Below are 21592 nucleotides of genomic sequence, written 5' to 3' on the forward strand. Positions count from 1 at the left end.
CCAATTACTAAATGGGCAAGGGAACTAAAGAGGGACTTCTCAAATGAAGAAATAAAAATGGCAAAGAAACACATGAGGAAATGTTCATCATCCCTGGTGGTGAAGGAAATGCAAATAAAGACAACCCTGAGATACCACCTTACCCCAGTCAGAATGTCCCACATCCACAAATCAGCCAACGACAAATGCTGGAGGGGATGTGGAGAAAGAGGAACCCTATTACACTGCTGGTGGGAATGTACACTTATACAACCACTTTGGAAAGCAGTCTGGAGGGTCCTTAGAAAGCTAAAGATTGACCTCCCTTACGACCCAGTCATACCACTTCTAGGCATCTACCCTGAACAACAGGAACCAATATACAAGGACACGTGCACCTCCATGTTTATTGCAGCACTGTTCGCAATAGCTAGGATATGGAAACAACCTAGGTGCCCCACCACAGATGAATGGATCCAAAAATTGTGGTATCTATACACAATGGAATATTATGCAGCCATTAGAAATGACAAAATAATGGCATTTGCAGGGAAATGGATGGAGCTAGAAGGAATCATGTTGAGCGAGGTAAGCCAAGAACGAAGAGACAAACGGTACATGGTCTCCCTCATAAGTGGATGCTAAATCCAAAAGGTTAGTGATACGACAAAACTAACAGGACTTAAGAAACAAAGAACTCCCGCTCATCTGGTTGAACCACTACTAAATATCCTCATGCTGCTGATCACAAATATGGTATATAACATGTGAACACTGTTATATATTACAGACTGTGGTAGACAATTTGCTCCAGGGAAGTTAGAATGAACTTGTGACTTTGAAATTATGTAATCATTTAATCACAATCAAAAAAAAAAAAAAAAAGAACCTCGGGGAAGGGAGGGAGGGAGGGGATGGTAGGGGGAAAACAATGGAGGGGGTAACAATGTTCAAGAGGAAGTGTACTCATAACCTCACTCATGTAACTGTAACCCTCTGTATAGTAGCTTTACAATAAAAAAATAAAATAAAATAAAAAAAAAAATAAATAAAAAAAAAAAGAAAACATAAAAAAAAAAAAAAAAAAAAAAAAAGACCTTGGTTTGTGTTCACTAGTTAGTTGTTATAGAAAAAGATAACTTGGCTCCTAAATCTCTCTGGCTTCCTGTCTCTCCACATGACCTCTCACTTTTCACCTTTATTCTCACCATGATACCATCAGCCATGCTGTATATAGACAAAAGACTCTCCCCAGACAGAGAAGGTGCAGCCAGCATGCTCTTGGACCTCCAGAATCATAAGCTGTTCCCAGTACCAGGTAACAGACCACTAAAAGAGTGAATGGTATTTAGGCTCATCTAGGAAAAATTGGTTGTGTGAAGAGTCAGGAGTGTTTGCTGTTTTCTTTTGTTGTGTGTTTAGGGGAGGGGAGAGGAGGAAAGTGGAAAGGAAAGAGAAGGGAGGAGGCTGGGAAAAAAAACAATGGGGCTGGGAAAGTGGCTCAGTGGTAGAGTGCTTGCCTTGCATACATGAGGCCCTGGGTTCGATTCCTCAGCACCACATAAGCAGAAAAAGCCAGAAGTGGCACTGTGGCTCAAATGGTAGAGCGCTAGCCTTGAGCTGAAGAGCTGAGGGATAGCACCCAGGCCCAGAATTCAGGCCCCACAAAACAAAACAAAACAAAACAAAAACAAGGTCTCACTATGCTGTCCAGAAGATTCCCTTGTTTCAGCCTACCAAATGAAGTATTAATGAGAAAAATTAAGTAGTCTTATTCTTTCTTATTCTTTTTTTCATGTGGTGCCAGTCCTGGAACTTGAACTCAGGGCCAGGGAGCTAAACCTGAGCTTTTTGCTCAAGGCCAGTGCTCTATCACTTGAGCCACAATTCCACTTCTGGTTTTTTGATGATTAATCAGAAATAAAAATCTTAGGGACTTCCTGCCTGAGCTGGTTTTGAACTGTAATCCTCAGATCTCAATCTCTTGAGTAGCTAAATTTATAGGCAGGAGCCACCAGCTCCCAGAACTGATAGGACTCTTGAAGACTAGTTTTGGGTTTTGTTTTAGTTCTCCCACCCCATTATTAACTCATTTTGATCCACAATAAGGTTCACAGAGAGCCAAAAGATATATACATTGAGTATACAAGTGGTCACATTTATAACCTTCGCTACTTAGCAGGCTGAGATCAGAAGATCTCAGTCCAAGATAGCCCAGGCACCAAAGTCCTTGAGAGTTTATCTCCAACAATCACCAAAAAGTCAGAAGTGGAGCTGTGGTAGCTCTGGCTTTGAGCAAAAAAGCTAAGGGACAGTGGCCTAGGATCCCCAAGTTCAAGCCCAGTAACAGCTCAAGGTGGAAAAAAAAAAGAAAGAAATCCTGGAGGAAGAGGAAACCTTAACCTTTTCAAGAAATGATAGATTTTTTTGGTTCATTTTAACTTTTAATTTTTAAATTATTTTTAATATATATTTTTTGTAAAGATACTGTACAGAGGGATTACAGTAGTTACATGAACAAGGTAATGAGTCCACTTCCTATTGAGAATTTGACTGAGTATGCTCATCAAAGAGGATTATAGACAATTACCATAAATTTTTATGATTGTGTACACAATCCCTCATCCCTGACCCATATTTGGCACTTAGTTTTATTAGTGGAAGTGTTGACACTTAATTGCATGTACTCTAAATTTATTTTTGTCTTTTAATTTAAAATTCAACTCTAATCTGATTATTTTGTCATTTTATCCAGAGTATTAATTATCTCTAAGATTTATATCATTCCCAAATTTTACCAATATTTTTGCATTTATCTAACCCTTCTCAAAATCGTTGCCAGTTTGTAAAAAAAATAACAAACATTTTAGCCTACTGAACATAACAGTCTATAAATAAAATCTTTATAGCACGTCTTTGCACAATTCAAAATATTTGAAATAATCCTGAACTTTTCAGAGTTAGCTCTTTGGAAGCCCACTACGTCCTCAATCGAATTGTGCTTTGGTGTACTAGCAGTAGATAATGGATTTAACTGAAGTGCCATTTTAAATCTCATTTCTCCAGAAATTCTACTGACCAGAAACCAAAGAGATTACTTCTGACTCCCACATGCAATCGTACAGCCTACTTCAGATGGAAGTTCTGACATTTGCTTTTCAAACTAAATTTGAAAAACAAATTACTTCCAGGGGATTTACTTGGGCACTTGAAAATCTCAATGACACTAAGCCATTTTTTGGATCTGTTGAGAAACAAACAAACAAAAGAATATATTTTTAATTATTGTGTCCAATTATCACTATTGATAACAGCCTGAAGGGGAAGAATACTGGTAATTATTTTAAAAAGCCACATGCATTTCTTTTAAATTAAAGGCAAAATGAATAGAAGTTTAGAAACAGTAGTTTTATATCCTAATAGTCATCTGGGGAAAAAGACAAAAAATAGCAATTATTCCTGAGAGCTACAAAGTGAAGAAGGAAAATATTGACGGTTATGACTTCCAAAAAACGTATCATCTGGACAGGCTGCTTCTCTTGGTAACAGTCCTCTTCTGAACACAAATTTGCCTATATCCTGTTTATATCTGAGAACAGATTACAACTGCAGGGCTTTTCTGGCAGTCTTTGGCCAGCAATTTCTCCATGTGTCTGCTACCGTTTGCTCTTGTAAAAGCCAGCTGAGAAGCAATAAGATTCAACTCATGTCATGTTCACAATTTACCATGTTGCTGAGGGTGCTTTCCAGGGAATGAGAAGTGGTAAAAACACAAAAGATTTATAGTTCTGGGTTCTTAAGGAAAGAGCCTGGATAAAATAGGTTAGTATTCAGAAATCTTTGTTTTTTCTTTCTTACTTCAGTAAAGAATAAGTAACTTCCTCATGGGATTCAAAGGGGAATGGATATAATAGTATAACTTTTAGGTATCTCTTGATTTCCATCTCATGTACAATTGCCTTTTTCTCCCCTCTTGAGATAAGGTCTTGCTGTATAGTCCAGGCTGGCCTTGAACTTGTGGTCTTCTTGCCTCAGCTTCTAGAATGGTGCAATGATTACAGGTGGCTACAACCAAAGCCCACTTTTCATGTACAACTTTTGTAAGTGTATGTTTTAGTATTGTGACAAGAATACCTCAGAGAAATAACTTAAGAGAGGAAGTATTTACTTTAGCTTATGGTTTCAGGGAATTCAGTCTTTGGTTTCTTGGCCCATGTGCTTGGAAAGAACATTGTGATGGTAGGAGTATCTTAATGGCAGTCAAGAAGCAGAGAACTAGGAGGAGGACCCAGAAGTAGAGAGAATCAGGGAAAAACATACAACAGTGGGACCCATCAGCTGCACTGGACATTGATCAAAATGAACTAAGCAACTCAATGGCAGTGATGGGAGGGAGGGAATGAGTGGGAAAGAGGGAACAGCTGACACTATGCAAAAGGAAAGAAATGTACACATCACCCGATGTGGAAGAAATAACTGTATTGTCAAAGCTCATGTAACTCAAACTTTATAGACCACAAGAGACAATTTGCCCCATGAAAGTTAGAATGTATTTGTAAAGTTAACTAAGCATCACTATTCCACAATTCTGTAAAATTTGTGAAATTATGTAATCATTTAATCACAATAAAGAATTTGCAAAAAAAAAAAAAAATCAGAGAATGGCAAAGACAAGAAGTAGGTGGGGCAGAATACAACTTCTAAGGACATGCCCCCAGTTACCTACTTCTTCCAATTAGGCCCCTTCCTCTTATATTTTAATATCTCCCAATAATGCCATCATATTGTGAATCCACTAAGGGATTAATCCATTCATTAGATCAGAGATTTCATGATCCAACCATCTCTAGAGTTTCTATCACAGACACACCCAGAGGCACAGTTTACTAATTTTCTAGGTGCTTCTTAATCCAATCACACTGACAAAAGTGACTACCACATGTACAGATAACCCACTTATGTACAGAAATTGGTTAAGGAATAAAAGAAACACTGCTTTCATCGACTAGCACTATGTGCTCTACATATGCTGACACGTAACCCTTTTACCACTCTTAAGAGGTCTATTAATGTCCCCATTTTAGATAGAGTGATATGGCATAAATTAAAATGGCTATTTTTCCTCCCTCCCTCCTGAGCTAAAACCATGAAGACATTTTTTTCTCTGATTTCACTATAAGAACTTAACAGGGCTCCTGAAGGTAAATGTCACAAAAGTATGAAATGGGACCCTAAGAATGGGACTCTTGGGAATTTTTATCTCAGATTTTTTTTTTATCTCATTCAGCTATTTTCACCTACAATACAGGAATTCCCACTCTGATAATGCTTCACATGGAAGTTTCTGCTCTATAAAGTTGTGACTCTACATTTCTTCCTGTCAGCTCTCCAGCTCTTGGGGACAGCAGTTAGCTCTTTGATTTCAATTTTCTGATGAGTCTAAGAAGAGATTTAGTTTGTTCAACTTGTTTCTTGGGTAAGGATAGGTACAATGAGTTCCAAACACCTTGCATACAGAACCGAAAGTCATACTTCCATTTTAATAATGAAATTTAAAGTCTTAGAAATAAAATTGAGAAATGATGTTTGCTTCTCAATATAACATCTTGATTCCTTGCGTTTCTCAATGAGTACTGAGCTCTCATTACCTAGACTAAATGTATTCTTCAAGAGTTAGTGACATGCAGGCTCAACAAGTTCATTCTGTCATTCACCAGATATCCTGTTTGAAACTTAAATCACAGAGGATATTTGAAGATGTAAAGGAGCATAATTTCTTGCTTCTAAAAGGTATTCATTCAATTGTTAAAGTGAGACATGACTAAAACTCAATTTTATTTATGTACATGTACAAATACAATTTACAATGGGGTTGTATCCTGATAAACCCACAGTAAGTAGATAATATCATAAGATGAAAATACATTTTATAAACTATCAAATCTTCATAAAATAACACAGTATTGTGAGTAGACTCTCAGTGATTTTTACTTATGATGTGGGGGCCAAATGGGAGCTGTAACTCCCTGAAACTGCCCAGGATCACATACTGATGAGCTAGGAAGAGATAAAAATTTAAAGAGTACAGTTTCTATTGAATATGTCTTGCTTTTGCACTGTCATAAAATCAAAAAGCTGTCAGAACCAGGGGCTGTATTTGAGTAGTGGAACACATGCTGAGAACACAATAGCCCCCTTGGCTCAATCCTGAGCACAAAATGTGTGTGTGTGTGTGTGTGTGTGTGTGTGTGTGTGTGTGTGTGTATGTGTGTGTGTGTGTGTGAAAAAGAAAATACAGATTATCAAACTCTGTTATTGGAAGCAGAGATTTGTGATATTATTGCTTACTACTAGACTGATTCCAGAAGGTTCCCAAATGGGGGAGAAAGCCTTTATTGGGGCTGGAGCTCCAGTTAAAGGACATCCAGACCACAGAGAGAAGTGAGGTAAAAGAATACCCAGACCCCAAAGAGAAGGTTGTAAGCAAGATCTGCTGGGAAGGGAACCACAGAGGCTAGACATACCTTAGGCCTCTAACAATGCAATCCTAACCACGACAGTGATATAGGACCCTGGTTTGGGCAGCTTTTACAGATTCTCATAGATGCTGAAGCAGAGAGTCATTAGTACAGTCCCTAGGCATTGGTGGGCACTCAGGTACTAGGAAACTAACCTTTAAAACCACAGCAAGGATAGAAGAAAGAGGTATAATTGTACTGGTTGTCCAGCATCTCTCTAATTATGTGCGTGAAAATTCACCTGTTGAAAAGAGCATGCACATCAAAATGTGAGTATAGGTAAAGAGCTCATGTTCTGTGACTAGATTGTCTGAGAAGGACTCCCATGTCTGACACTTGCTACGTGACTACATGTATGAACCTAGGTGAGGTTTTTGTTTATTGTTTTGTTTATCTGTTCTAAGCTACATCTTCCTCAACTGTGTATTAGGAAGAGTGAGACTATCAAAACAAAATTGTTTGTATGTGTTAAATACTTGATCAAAGCTTCCATCATCATCTTTGATATTTCTCTCACTACACTGAAATGATATGCAAGGCATTTGTTCTAACTCCCATTAATGCATATTTCATTGAAGTACTGAAATTTGAACACTTACTAGGAAAATTCTATCATTTGCACATACCTCCAGACCCTGTTTTTAAGTTTTGATTTATTTATTAGATAGAACTTATGCTTTTGCCACAGCTGGCCTCAGACTGTGATTCTACCTTCACCTCTAGACCAGCTAGGATTACAGGTAAGCACCAGCATACCCAGATTCCATTGTTATTATCTGAACTGGAAAGGCCAGTTTAACAGAGTAAGCTTCCTATTTTTTTCCTCAGAGGGCAAGAAGGTTTAATTCTGAACATTTCATTCTGACTCTGTAAACTTCCCTAATTACTGAACTTTAAATTTTTCCTTAATTTCAAATATTACGGCAAGGAACAAAGAACATTTTAATATACTTCTGAGTGTCAAAGAGGAGACACTGAAGGGTCGGTGGGCAGACAGAAGTTTTCTGAGAGCCAGAAAACCTATAAGAAGAGAATATAGCCAATGATGTAATCTCTCTCAACACTGCCTTCCCCACAGCATCAGGAAAAGCTTCTAAACATCTGAAATCTATGAGCATGAGCTGAATTTTGTAGAAATTGAGAAAGGTCAATTTCAGGTTTGGATTAATAAGGAAAAAAATCTAACAGTAGACAACACACTGTGGTAGAAAAGAAAACTCAACAACAGTTTAGGCCCTACAAGTAAATGGACTAGAGAAAATGCAATCCTAAATCCTTGTTACACAAACCTATAAGGCTGCTTGCAGTACAGAACTTTGAATGACCATGGGGTTGGAGCCGCCAAGTATTGATTGGGTGTGGCTTGAATGACTAATTACTCAGGCTTGCTCAGGGCTGAGTGGTTTTATTAGCACCAGGAAGCCTTGGTACAAAACTTAACAAGGTAGGTGAATGGATGTTCATGCTAGGTATGGATGGAATGGACTAATAGGAGACTGGTGGAAAATCCAAGTGATACATTTCTGCAAACAGCCAATTATCATTCTCAGATGCAGCCATGATAAAACAAAAGTATAAAACCTTAAAAGACTGAATTCTTGCCATTCACACTTTCTATATGCAGATGTCAATTTTTAAAAGTGAAAAGGCTTCTCACTTAGCAGCAAAGTGAAAAAAATCTTCCAAATTTTCTTGTGAATATGGGTAAAATACACATTAAGCTTTCTCATCATTTTTTGGCAATGTGAAATACCAAACATCATGTTTTCAGTGCCTGTTTCTACAGTCTGATATATTTTTATTCAGAACATAAAACTAAGCCCTCATAGGGTAGCTTAGATCCAAAATTCTCTAACATGGGGGAAAAAATCCACCCGGAATTCTGCAAAATTACATAGGGCAGAGCCAGAGAGCTTTCATTTTTAAGTCATTTGTATTATCTTTAAGTAATTGTACAAAGGTGTTAACATTCAACAATTTAGTTTGTAAGTACAATGAATCTCTATCAATGTCACCCCTTTCGTCATTCTCCCTCATCCCTCCTAACTCATTCCCTTCCCTCAGTTTTCTTAGTTTCAAGGATATGCACTAAATATGACTGCATTCTCCCTCTCCCTTATCCCTTTATTCCTCTACCCTCATTCCTTTATGTTTCTCCTACACTGTGCAAGTGCCAGTTTCCCAGTATTCATTTTGTTGTATAGGAATTACACCATTTAAATTCTCCCCTACTTTGGTTAATATGTCTGTATGCAATTGCATACAGCTCCATGTGTTACTTGTATACTTATAAATTAGTTCTAGTTTCCACATCTGAGGGAGAATATGTATCCTTTGTTTCTCTGGAAGAACTCATTTTTAAAGCTTCATATGGTTCTTTTGATCAGGCAAGCTTGGAGTACATTGGATTAACAGACATCCATATGTAAACTAGGGCAGGTATATATTGTCACAGCCTCAGGATGTATATTTGAGAAGGCTGAGTCATCTTACATTCAGGCAAATGTCACCAGGGTCTGTACTAGCTCTGTACTAGCTAACATCATCTCCAGCATCCTTTCCTGGTGATACAGTGACAGCAATCTCACTATCATATTGACTCTGGTAAGGAAGGCTTATCCAGCCTGTCTGGATAAGTTATTCCTAAGAAAGAGCTTTGTCAATTACCCTTGTTCTGTAAGAGACAGCACCTTCTAAGAACTTCTAATAACTGGTGCCCTAGTGAGGCACAATCGGATACTGTAAAAAGTAATGATCCTGTTTTAAAGCCACATGCATTTCTTCACTCTTCTTAATTGGTAGAAGGTCCATTTGGCTTCTTCATCAGTTTTTTTTAAATTATACAAATGTATTTTATATCCCCTCACTCCATTAGGAAATATCAATAGCTGAAGACCAGTATCCAAAAGGAGACCACAAAGGGAAAATTGCTTCTTATACAAATATTCCTTCTGAAAAGAAAAGAACAAGTAACAGAACAGATATCTAGTGCTATGAAGATCTCTCTTAACAATATTATGTAAAAAGACTCTAGAAATCCCCAGTAGGAGGAAAATAATCTTAAATTTTAATTCTAAGATGTTTCTCAACCAATAATTATCTTTAAACATTAGTAAAACATTAAATATTTTTAATATTTTAAATTTGTAAAAAAATATGAACCTCAGGGAAAATACTTCTAAAGATTCATAATAAATATTCTTTCTCGATCTTCCTATCTCTCCACTTTCACCCATTGTTCAGGACAGGACTCTGCACTAACGAAACCATTTGCGAGAAAATCGGTGTTCTAATTTATATATTTGTATTTTAAGATTGTGTGATTCTTCCAATTTGAATGACGTATGAAGTCAATTTTCTAGTTATAAACATCCCTGCTTTATATTCAAATACTACTGCTACTATTATTTACTAGAAAGAAGCCCATATTTATGAAAGAATGTTCACATCCACAGGTGTCTATTTCTGCTATCCCCTTTAATAGTTCTGTCAGACAGGTGCTCACTGAATCAAACATTTAAAATAAAAGCTGCTTTTTCTTCTAACACCATAGATGAGAGTCACTTAAGAATCATGATTCACCAATTGATACTTAACACAACCTTTCACCAGTCTCTTTGGGTTCCTCAGGCTATAGCCATTTGAATAGAAACTATTCATCAAGGTTGGGCTACAAGCTTGATAAGGCCAGACATAGCTCAGAGACACTCGGTGACTAACAAGTAATACTTCCTTTGACTAGCTGTAGAGCTGTAGACTGATAATGAGATGTTCATGGCCTCACCTCTTAAAGTTATATTATGACTTTGTTTCAAGCATAAAAAGCCAAGTGTGGGAAGTAAATGGTTCCAGATTTTTTTGTTCAAGTAGGAGGCCAAGTAACTATAGAATGTGGCATTTTCAAGTTGCCAGTACTATACTCAAGCCAAATAGCTCGAATTCAAGGAATTACTGGCCTTATCATTCACTAGAAGATGAAAAACCCAGAATACTCACTACTATGACTTTATTGCTTGATTCATAGAAAAGTACTTCATGACCACAGTGAAATGGATATGATACTTCAATCTGAAGCATGTTGGTGCTCCATAAGGCATTTTGTTTCTACAGAGGTGAAGATATGAAAGAAGGTACAAATAGGCTAAAGACAGTAATTATCTGACTAGAGGCATGGTTCTACTTGTAGAGTAAGAACAACAGCACAAGGGCTTGAGTTCAAGTCCCAGTACCACCAAAAAATTCTTAAAAGCAATTTTCACTAATTTTACATAGCCCTTGTTCAAATTTTTAAAGTGCTTCAGGCAGTTTTTTGCATTTTTATTTTATTTAAATACTTAAAACTTCAATATTATATAATTATAGTTAAATAGTAATTAAAATGTAAGCATAAATATCTCCCCACAGGATCTATATGGTCTAATGAAAGTGCTAAAACTGTTGCTTACATTTCTATATCACTCTTTCTCTAAAAGAAGCTCAATTAATTAATTATTTTTTGTTTCGGCACAATATAATAAATGAGTCACATTAAACTACTTTAATAATCAGCTCTTTCATCTGAAGAGCTAACTTGTACACTTTTACTTGATAACATATCATATTACTAGCATAAAAGAAGTGAGTAAAGAACCTAAAAGAAGAAATACAATAATTGGACTGAATAATACCTGGATGGGCTTAACAAAACATTGCAAATAACAAAAGACACATCCACTAAACTGGAAGACAAACCAGTGGAAATCACACAATTTGACAAAGAATAAGAGATAAATAAATAGAACCTCTGTAACTTCTGGAACAATGTCAGAACTCTAATACATATGTAAGTCAAGTATCTGAAGCCAAAAGAAAATGAATATTTGAAGATAAAATGAAAAAATGTTCAGTTTTCAAATGCGGTGAAAATCATAGACGTACATGTCTAAGAAGTTCATTCAAACCTCCAAGCTAACTATATGTAAAGAAAGCAACATCTAGGCACATTATAGACAAACTGTTCAAATTAAAAGCTAGAATGAAAATCTTCAAAAGAGAAAAATGGTAGTACATATTTTGTTTCAATAATATGAAAACACTTCACATTATTATAGAGTTCACCAATGAAATAGTATATGTACAGTACTAGTTTTTAAAAAAAAGTGAACCAGTGGCCGGGCGCTGGTGGCTCACGCCTGTAATCCTAGCTACTCAGGAGGCTGAGATCTGAGGATCGCGGTTCAAAAGCCAGCCCGGGCAGGAGAGACCGTGAGACTCCTATCTCCAATAAAAACCACCAGAAAACCGGAAGTGGCGCTGTAGCTCAAGTGGTCGAGCGCTCGCCTTGAGCTGAAGAGCTGAGGGACAGCGCCCAGGCCCAGAGTTCAAGCCCCACGACCAACAAAAAAAAAAAAAAGTGAACCAAAAAATTACCTGCAGTAAAACTTTGATTCAATATTGAAGTCAAAATTAAAATCATTAGCTGGGCACCCGTGGCTCATGCCTATAATTATAGCTACTCAGAAGGCTGAGACCTGAGGATCATGGTTTGATGCTAGCCTGGGGAAGGAAAGTCTGTGAGGCTCTTATCTCCAATTAACCACAGAAAACTGGAAGTGGAACTGTGGATCTAAGTGATAGATAACTAGCCATGAGCCCAAAAGCTCAGGGACAGCACACAAGCCCTGAGTTCAAGCCTTATGACCAAAAAATAATAATTACAATAATTAGCAGATAAGCAAAGTCTGAGGTAAAGTGTAGCTAGGATATCTATACCATGGGAAAAGGTAAAGGAAGCAAATCAGGATGAAAGAAAATCAGAATAACAGAAAGAGCATCAGAAGGACTGTAAAGAAGTTTAATTTCATATAGTTTTTCTCTACTTAATGAAAATACATATGACTCTTTAAAGTTAATTATAAAATTTTCAGAGATTTATAATAAATTCACATATAATATCCATGACAATTTCATAAAGATGAGCTACATGAAATTATACAATAGCAAAGTCATATATTTATGTGTGTGTTTGTGAGTGTGTTTGTATGTATGTATGTAAATAATACAAAGTTCAGGTAGACTAATTAACAAACTGAAAATGAATATCATAATCCTTCATTTAAACACTAAAAATGGAAACAAATAATCAACAGAGAAATTAAAATACTTAAAATATTTAATTAAGTAAATTATGGCAGTAAAGCAAATAACAAGGAGAAACAACAAATGAGTTAAAAATAAAATAAATAGCACAACAATAAAACTCAAACTGTACTGCTTATTAAAAAATAAAGTAAAATAGGCCAAAATTCTAATTAAAAGGCAGAAGTTTTCCACCTGGATAAAAATGCAAGGTCTAGCTGCTACTGGCTACAATATCCAAAAAAGGTAAAAGTGAAAATATAAAAACATTATATATAATAAAAATACTATTAATAAATAAAAACTTTGTGTTAGTAGTAAAAATAAATAAATGTTAAAACAAGAAGTGTTACCAGAGACAAAGAAGTACATTTCACATTAAGCTTTCTGAAAAGCTTGAAAATGCAAGAAAACAAAACCTACAAGAACCAAAAAGAGAAAAGAAAAAGGGAAATTGCTCCATATACTTGGAGATTTGAAACTACTGCTCAGCAATAGGTAAAACTATAGGTGAAACAAATAACCTACCAAATCAAATGCGATAGAATTGATGTATGCATATTTTTTCCTACTGTTGATATAATAAACATATAAAAACTATATCCATTTATAATCACTGAGCCAGAATTCTGGACATAGTATAGCTTAACTTGATTCTCTGGTCACTCTGCTTAGTCCATATTTGTCCCTATAGTCCCAACCAATGTACTGGTTAGGATGGATTCTTATCCAGATTCTATATCTAAGACCATTGAGGTTCTAAATACAACTCAGTTGTTTACGGCTGCACAACTGAAGTCCTGGTAAAAGACTATAATTACCTGTCTTGGAACTCCTCCGATACCTTTCTCTGACTTCAACCCTAGAAATTTTTCTGCTTTTTAAGAACTCATATAATTAAACTGAGCCCCTTTGATTGTTCAGGCTAATTTCCCAACTTTAAAACCCATAATACTAATGATATCTATTGTATCCCTTTTGTTACAGAGTATCATTTAGTCACACATCAAGAGTTAGACCATAAACACTATTCTTTATAACACATGTATTAGAGAAAAATAGAATGACTGAATATAGACATTAATGTATCAAATAAATTGCATGTTATAAAAATTCTACCAAGAAAAGTTCACACTTCAATAACTTCATTGATGAGCATTATTAAAATACTTTAAGAAATAAAATATATCAGACTTATACACATAAACACAGAAAAGTCGTCCTAATAATGAGAGAAATGAGAAATTCTCAGCTGGTTTTATAAGTCCAATGTAATTCAGTATTATAAGCTCATAAAGGAATTAAAAGTAAAATCATAGTCTACTATTTATCATGACATAAATATAAAAATATTTAACAAAATATAATCTAATTGATTCACTAATATATAGAAAAGACAGTATACCACAACCAACTAGAGCTTATCTAAAGAATACCATATTAACTAAAAAATCAATGTAATCCAACATAATAAAGTTAATAAACTATACAACAATAATTATAAGTACAGAAAAAGCACTCAGAAATTCAATATCCATCTATATTAAGAATACTTTGGAGCTTGTAAGAAGGCAGAAAGTCATGGGGGGAAATGTGGAGTAGGATAGAATCACAAACCTCATAGAGAGGAATTGAAGAGGAAAAGAAAGTAGAGTCCCATTTCACCAAGGGTATCCCTCACATGACTACCAGACCTCTCTGTAGACCCCCCTTTCAAAGGTTGTACCACCCAACAGCATTGTCCTTTACAGAAAATACTTGAAGAAACAGACCAAAAATCTAGAGGAGGATTTCTCGCTTTTCTACTGTTAGCTAGGAAACTCTCCTGCATCTGTGAAGGATGAGGGGTAAAGGTTCATTTCAAACAAGGTTAGAGAGCTGATGATTGCGAATAGATATAGTTGGAAATTCACAATAAAGAAATGCAAGAATGCTATATCCTTTTCATTGCCAAATCACACATTAATATTTAGACATTAATGTTTGACATTTTATTGGGGTACAGCATGGGTTATTTAATCACTTATGGTTTCACCCCAAGTTTACCGGGGCCTATGTCTACATCCCTTCCTCATTTTTAGGTAATCTTTTTTTGGCACTCTGTTCCATTGTTTGAGTATATGCTTTTCTTTGAGGTTTCATAAATAGCCAGAAGCTTTTAATTTGTGGGGTGACTCTGAAAACTTGTGACAACAAAATTGAAGTGTAAGCATTTGGTCAGAGGATACAAGAGATTACAAATCCAGGAAATAAAAGGAAACTTGTTTTTTCAAAATATTAGTCTTCGAATATATGATTTAATTTAAGCAAGCTTATTTCATAAAGAGAAGATAATGAGAATATATTTTCCTTTCAATGAGAAGATTTAGACAGTAAGTTTAGTAGAATTTTTACTCTTTCATATTGAAAAAGTTATGTAATTTTGATAAGCTCCAGTAAGATATCTTGTTTGTATTAGAGTAATGGTAGACCAGGTGCTGGTGGCTCATGTCTGTAATCATAGCTACTTAGGAGGCTGAGATCTGAGAAAGATGGCCAGGACCAGCACAATAGGGTAATGATGACCTATTAGACTTTGAAATATATTTTTATTTTTATTTACATGTAATTATAAACACACATGTATGACTATTTTATACAGATCTACAACAATGCGATGTGAATACAAATTTATGCACAGGCACAAACATAATGAGACCATTTCACACCAGAATGCATGGTGAAGACAAGACACCAGATAAACAGAATGGTTCAATCTAGTTCCTGAATCAAACTTTGTTGCAGCCAAAGTGTGGCACTCAAGTCAGGAGCATTGCTATTTTCCCTGTTATTTGGTTCTCATGGTTTGTGCACACACTGAATGAGAAGATGCAAATGACCATCTCTTGCATTAAAATTCTAAGCTCATCACTTGGAACAATTACCAAATGCTATTCCTGGTTATTTCATTACGAAGAAAACACAGACATACAAGATTATTTATGTATTATTTTAGTAGTCACTATTAAAAAACAACTATTATCCTTCATTTTCTGTCAATTCAAAAAAAGTATTCTGTCCAGGATATTCATATATCAAAGGCAACTATCTTAAACAGAACACTCAGCTATTTATATAGGCTTTTAAAAGGATAATATATAATTTCTTTCAAAGAATTCTTTGATTTCAAAAATATAAGTGAACTAGTAAATCAGCCAAGAAATTAAAAAGTATTTTTTTACATCAGCAAATGAACTAAGTATTTCTGAATGTAGAAAAATAAGCCCTTGATAATGGTATTATAAAATAATGCTTTGCTTGTAACTCTTTTATAAGCTTAAATACCAAGTATTTTGGTCATATATTTTCAATGATGTAATTCAGTTTAAGTGGGAAAAAAGGAATGTGAACATTTTTTTTGCATTCTTATATCTTCAAAGTCACCTGGACTGTAATCACTAGAAGTAAAGGTACTGGGAAATTATTTGCTGTTTTAAAAAATTACATAATGATTATAGTCTTTATTCCACCCAGTATATATATATATACATATATATATACATATGTATATATATCAGCTCTGATAACAATGGAGAGAAGTCACTATAACAACCATTTCTTAAAATGAATCAATGTATGTGCTTTAATTAAATATACAAAAATATTCAATTTCTTAAAATGTATATGTTCCCCAAGATAGTATTTAGAAATTTTAAATTGTCAATTTCAAAAATTTCATTTACTAAATACAGGACACCATAAATAAGAAATCTACTCTACCTAATTTTTATATTTATTCTTCATCAAGTTTCTAACTAAATTAGGGCATTATAGCACCTACTAACAGTTAGTGGCCACATATATCATTGCGAGTATTTCCTTAAGCATTAATTTCACATAGTTGTGCTAACATTTAATGACTTGAACCTTCTAAGCCAATTTACAAAAAAATCAAAATACAATGTAGTTAATTTTTAGCAATTTATTTTGACAAACATTGCTATGCCTACATTGTACCCACTTTCGAATATAATAATCGACTTTATTTCTTTATATTTTTTATCATTTTGGAAAATTTTATTACTGTATAAATTTAGCATATACAACATGATAGCTGGATATACATACACATAGTGAAGTGTATTATTTTTTTTTTACGTCTACAGCCAATGTTACTTATAATCAAATGTGATTAACTTAGCTAGTTGGATCTTGGCATTACCCCCAGTAATGAAAAACTATCACAAGCCAATATGTCTTGAATGCAACAGCTGTACCTTTATTGTAAGCCCAAGTTCTTTTCATATCACATCTACAAAGTCACAGATAAAGGTATTAGAAGACACACAATGAGCCATGGTCCCCTGAAAGAAATCAAATTTTCAATAACTCTTAAGGTAATTTGAGGGCTTTCTGTTATATAATCCTTCGACAAACAATTACATCCTGCAGCTTTTTTTTTTCTTTTAACAGTCCAGTCAGGACACCTTAATCTACATAACCCATAAAATAAAAGTAAATTGAAGCAGGTGTTTAAAACTCTTGGCTCACGAAGAAACTATAGAAAACGTTTGAGCCTAGATTACTATTAAATATTTATGTCGTTGGGTTTGGCAGCAAGATGGGTTCTGAAAGAGGCAACTCATTCCAAATGGTGTGATCTATCTAGTCTGCTCTCCACCCCATTCATAAAACGCCTTTTTGTTACGTGATGGGCTCACTCTGCCGGCTTAGTGAACACAGACCGAGGTGTAGCGTTAACGGATCGTACTCGGACAGAAGAAACACCATTCGCCTTTATTAAAAACAAAACTTGCGTGAGGTGCTGGAGCGGAGGCGCCTGTGCATTTGTTAAGGAAGCAAACCCAAGATGAAATTTAAAAGAAAAAAACAAAAACGGGGGATCCGCGCGTAAAAGAAATGGGCACCCCACGCGGGACAGTGAAGGGCAGGGCATCTCCGATCGAGTACAAGCCGGTTGTACAGCCACAGGGGAAGGGCTGGCATGCGTGTTCGCCCCCCGCCCCGCATCCAGGGACCCTAACTGAAGACCCTAAAAGCTTCCCTTTCTTTCAATGTGTCCTGAGCCGAGCAGCACGCTCTGTGTCCCGACCGACTCCTGTGGAGAGAGCTCTCCGGCCGGAACCCCACGCCTCTGCCTCGCACCCGCCGGGGCACCCCGCAGTCACGACCCCGGGCGGCCAGGAGGGACCGTCCATGACCACCTGGGAGGCGGGCACGCTCCCCCGACTTTGTTTGCTTCTCCTGTGACACCAACACCCTCGGTCCCGAACGGAGGCGGGAAAGATCACAGACAGCCCCTAGTCCTCGTCCACAGCCGCAGGGAAGGTCGAGGACCCCACGTCTCTCCAGGACCCAACCAGGGAGCGGCCGCTCGGCGCGGGGCGGTCCAGACCTTCCCCCGGATCAGGCTCGCTCCGTGCAGGGAAACAGAGGGAAAACCTCTCTCTCTCGCTCAATTCCCCCGGAGGCAATGCTTCCCTCACCGACCCACCTGCATGGGCGCTTCGTGTCTCATGGTAGGCAAACGTCCTTCCTCTCTGACTAGGACAGAGCTGCTCCTGGAGGCTGGTCAAGCGTGCACAGCCCGCGCGGTCCACGCTCCACACACGGCGCTCTTGGGGTTCGCTAACCCGCTCCAACATCAGCACCCGGAGCTGTCCTCTCCTGGCATTGCACAGGCGCATTGGCCGGGAGCCGCGTGGCCTTCTGGGAGTTGTAGTTCCTTCCTCTGTAGAGCTCCGTTGCAAACAGGGGATCCCTGAACTACATTACCCGGCAACCCAGCCAGCCCTAAGAAGAGCTCGCTCCTCCAGGAGCACCCGCCCGCGGCGCCTCCCTTCCCAGGCTCTCGGGTCGCTCCCGGGCTCTTAGCGCTCCCAGTCTTCCCAGCCCATTTCCTCGCCCCACACGGACGCCAAGTGACCCTAGTGTATCTCAGTTATTTTCCTTTGCTGACTATCGCCTTGGGAAGTCAGACCGTGAGTGCTTGGCTGGGGATTACGTTATTTTGTGATAATTTTCAATACCCACGAAGCGTTTGGGGACTGGGCGCCTTTCCATCTCCCCGTCCGGAATCTGGAAAGTTTCTACATTTCCAGGGAGTAGCTCTAACAGTTTTTTTTCAATCAGACACGCGGGACAGTGACGAGGAGTGGCACACATGCGAAGCGAACCTGCATAAACGCATTGAGATGTGCAAGCAAGCGAGGCGCGCGCACTCACGCACACGCATATACACTCTCTCTGTCTCTGTCTCTGTCTCTCTGTCTCTCTCTCTCACACACACACACACACGTCCCTCGGAGCGATATTTCTCGATGAGCACGCTTGAGCGACTCCCTTCTCCCCCACTTACCTTTCCGTACAGCTCCATTGCAACTCGGGGTGAAGTCGGCTCCCTAGCGAGTAGGTGGAGGTCTGCGCGCAGGAAGCTGGGCTACACCGAGAAGGCTCCGCACAATGGAGAGGAGGGAGAAGGGAGGGCTGGGGGAGGACGGACGATTTAGACCGATGGCTTCTTTGCTCTGCAGGGGAAGCGTGGAGCCTTCCAGACCAGCTGCAGAGAAAGCGTTTGCGTCTCTTCGGAAGAGCCGGGGGCGACGCGCCGGGCAGCCCCTCCCCCGGGCCCTTTCGCCCGTCATTAGTGCGCACACACGGCCGCGGTTGGCCACGGGCTGCAGCGCTGATAGGGCGCTGGGCTCTGTACCCACAGCAAGTCACATGAAATGAACACATTCATCACCCGAGCCCAGAAGCGCAGTCACGGACTGAGAAGCGTGTGTCAAGTTATCCCGTCCTTTCTCTAACCAGAACGATTCCCAAAATTCAGGTCTCTCTCCTCTTGGACTAGTTCAGAACGCGTTTTTCAAATCTCAGAACCGTACTATTTTTTTTCCCCGCGTCAGTTGGCTAATATATGTGACTTTTTATATTCTGTCTGTATCGAAACAGCCATTCCTTAAGAAGAGCCATTCGAACTCATGAGGTTAAATTACACTGAAGACAGTAGAAAAAGAATGGTCATCATGAGAAGAAAAAAAAAGCTTATTTTCAAGCTATAGTTAGAGATTCCGAATGGCTAGGTCTGGGGCCTGGGAGTTAGAATTTTAATAAATGCCTCAACAATTCAGAGAGAAGTGGACTTTTCTCCATAATTTACAAAAACAGTGGAAGGTGGCTGGTCTCCACAGGACATCATTCTGACTATAGGACAGGGCTTGCTACTTTCTCCTTTTCTCAGTTGCATTGAAATAATAATGTCAGAGAGCAAGGGGAGGGGTGACTTTGTCCAAAAAGGAATGTAGTCGTGACCTGACTTACATAACTGTAACCCCTTGGCACACCACCTTTATAATAACAATCAAATTTTAATGCAAATGTCTATTTTTAAAATATGCTTGTATACAAGGATCTCTGGAATGAATGGGCAACCAAATAAAACCTTAAAATGAAATTATTACTCAAAGTTTAGAGTATTATGGAACTCATTAAGGAAACAAGCAAAGAGATGATATTAAATTTGTTAAAAGCTGGGTACCATTGACTTGCCTGTAATCTTAGCTAATTTGGAGGCAGAGACGTGTACTTTCTACTGCATTTCCAAAACACCCAGTATAAAGAGCTGAAGGTGTGGCTCCAGTGGTAAAGGTCCAGTCTAGCAAGTGCAAGGCCTAGAATTAAAACTACAGTATTGAAAGAAGAAAAAAAAGGCAAGCTCCACTTAACAGAAGGAAAGAGCTTTCCACTAAATGTCACAGAATCTAGAATGTAGAGTACTAGAATGTAGAGTAGGCCCAAAGGTCCTAAATCCCAGAGAAGGTAAGCAATCTCTCCAGAGTCACACAGATTATTGTAGGGATGATAGGGATGAGAACTCAGTTAACTTTTCTCATATTACTCAACATCTGCATTCAAGTACCAACTTTTTACTACCCTTACTACTAGTAGTCATTTTGTTGGTTGTGTCTTTCTAGTTGGTGTATTATTGCCTTTTCATTTTATTATTCCATGCCTGCATCTGCTATATTTTTATTTTTGCTATTTGGTTAATCAAAGAGCTTAGAACAGAGATAGTAATTATCCATTAGTAATGATGGCATTGGTTATATCAAAAAAATAACAATAGACACCTGATTGGCACAATTCCCACTCTATTAGAACTTAATGCAGAGGAATAAAATCACTAAGGTTCAATGTAGAGTCAGACAGCCCCTAGAGCTTCACCCAGGCCTTACAGCCACAGTTCAAGACCATATCTGGGTGCCTAATCTTAGATATTTCTGGGACTGTCTCCAACTGAGTGGGAGGCTTTTCTGGCCTGAGTACCATTACCTGTTTCTGACTCACCATATTGAGGCTGGCTTTGATTTCAGCTTTATGTAATATCCATACCAAGAAATGCTATTGATTGCCCCAGGTTCCTTTTATAAGAAATTAAACATTCCCATGACATTATTTTTTTATTAAAAGAAAAAAATATTTTAACTCATTCCTGCTCATGAGGTTTCCAACATTACTAATAGTTGATATATGTTGTTACTTTGTAAAATAAAAAGTGAACTCTAAGTTTATGTTATAAAAAAAAACAGTACTTTCTTCCCATAACATAAATATGATACTATTAGTGACAGCTACACTTTTTAAATTTCTACTTTGAGGCAGGCAATTGGTTTACATTACTCATCATTAATGATCATTATAGCTATTATTATTGATTGAAACAATCTTTCTGAGGAAAGAGAAGCAGTTGAACATATTGAGGAGACAGTGGCCCTGGATGACAGATTTCAGGAGACTTGACCAGAACAGAGTAAGATTTGGATTTTAAAAAAAAGTAAAGAAAAAGAAAGGAAGAAAGGAAAGAAAGAAAGAAAGAAAGAAAGAAAGAAAGAAAGAAAGAAAGAAAGAAAGAAAGAAAGAAAGAAAGAAAGAAAGAAAGAGAAAAAAAGAAAGAAAGAAAGAGGAAGGAAGGAAGG

General features: G+C 37.6%; 1 protein-coding gene across 2 annotated transcripts in view; it reads right to left on the reverse strand.

Moving 5' to 3' along the window:
• Positions 1-19170, reverse strand: part of Rab3c (RAB3C, member RAS oncogene family) — a 218889-nt gene extending 199719 nt beyond the window's left edge. The window contains exon 1 of one of the 2 annotated variants that reach the window (XM_042690941.1): positions 18973-19170. In XM_042690941.1, coding sequence (XP_042546875.1) covers positions 18973-18990 — 18 coding nt within the window. In that variant the 5' untranslated portion in view covers positions 18991-19170. Of the gene's footprint in view, positions 1-18108; positions 18299-18972 lie in introns of those variants that run through there. The other variant, XM_042690940.1, reaches the window with a different exon arrangement.
• Between the last annotated feature and the right edge of the window lie 2422 nt (positions 19171-21592).

This window comes from Dipodomys spectabilis, unplaced genomic scaffold (assembly GCF_019054845.1).
Source record: "Dipodomys spectabilis isolate Male_0828 unplaced genomic scaffold, ASM1905484v1 ptg000140l, whole genome shotgun sequence".
Classification (NCBI taxonomy): Eukaryota; Metazoa; Chordata; class Mammalia; order Rodentia; family Heteromyidae; genus Dipodomys; species Dipodomys spectabilis.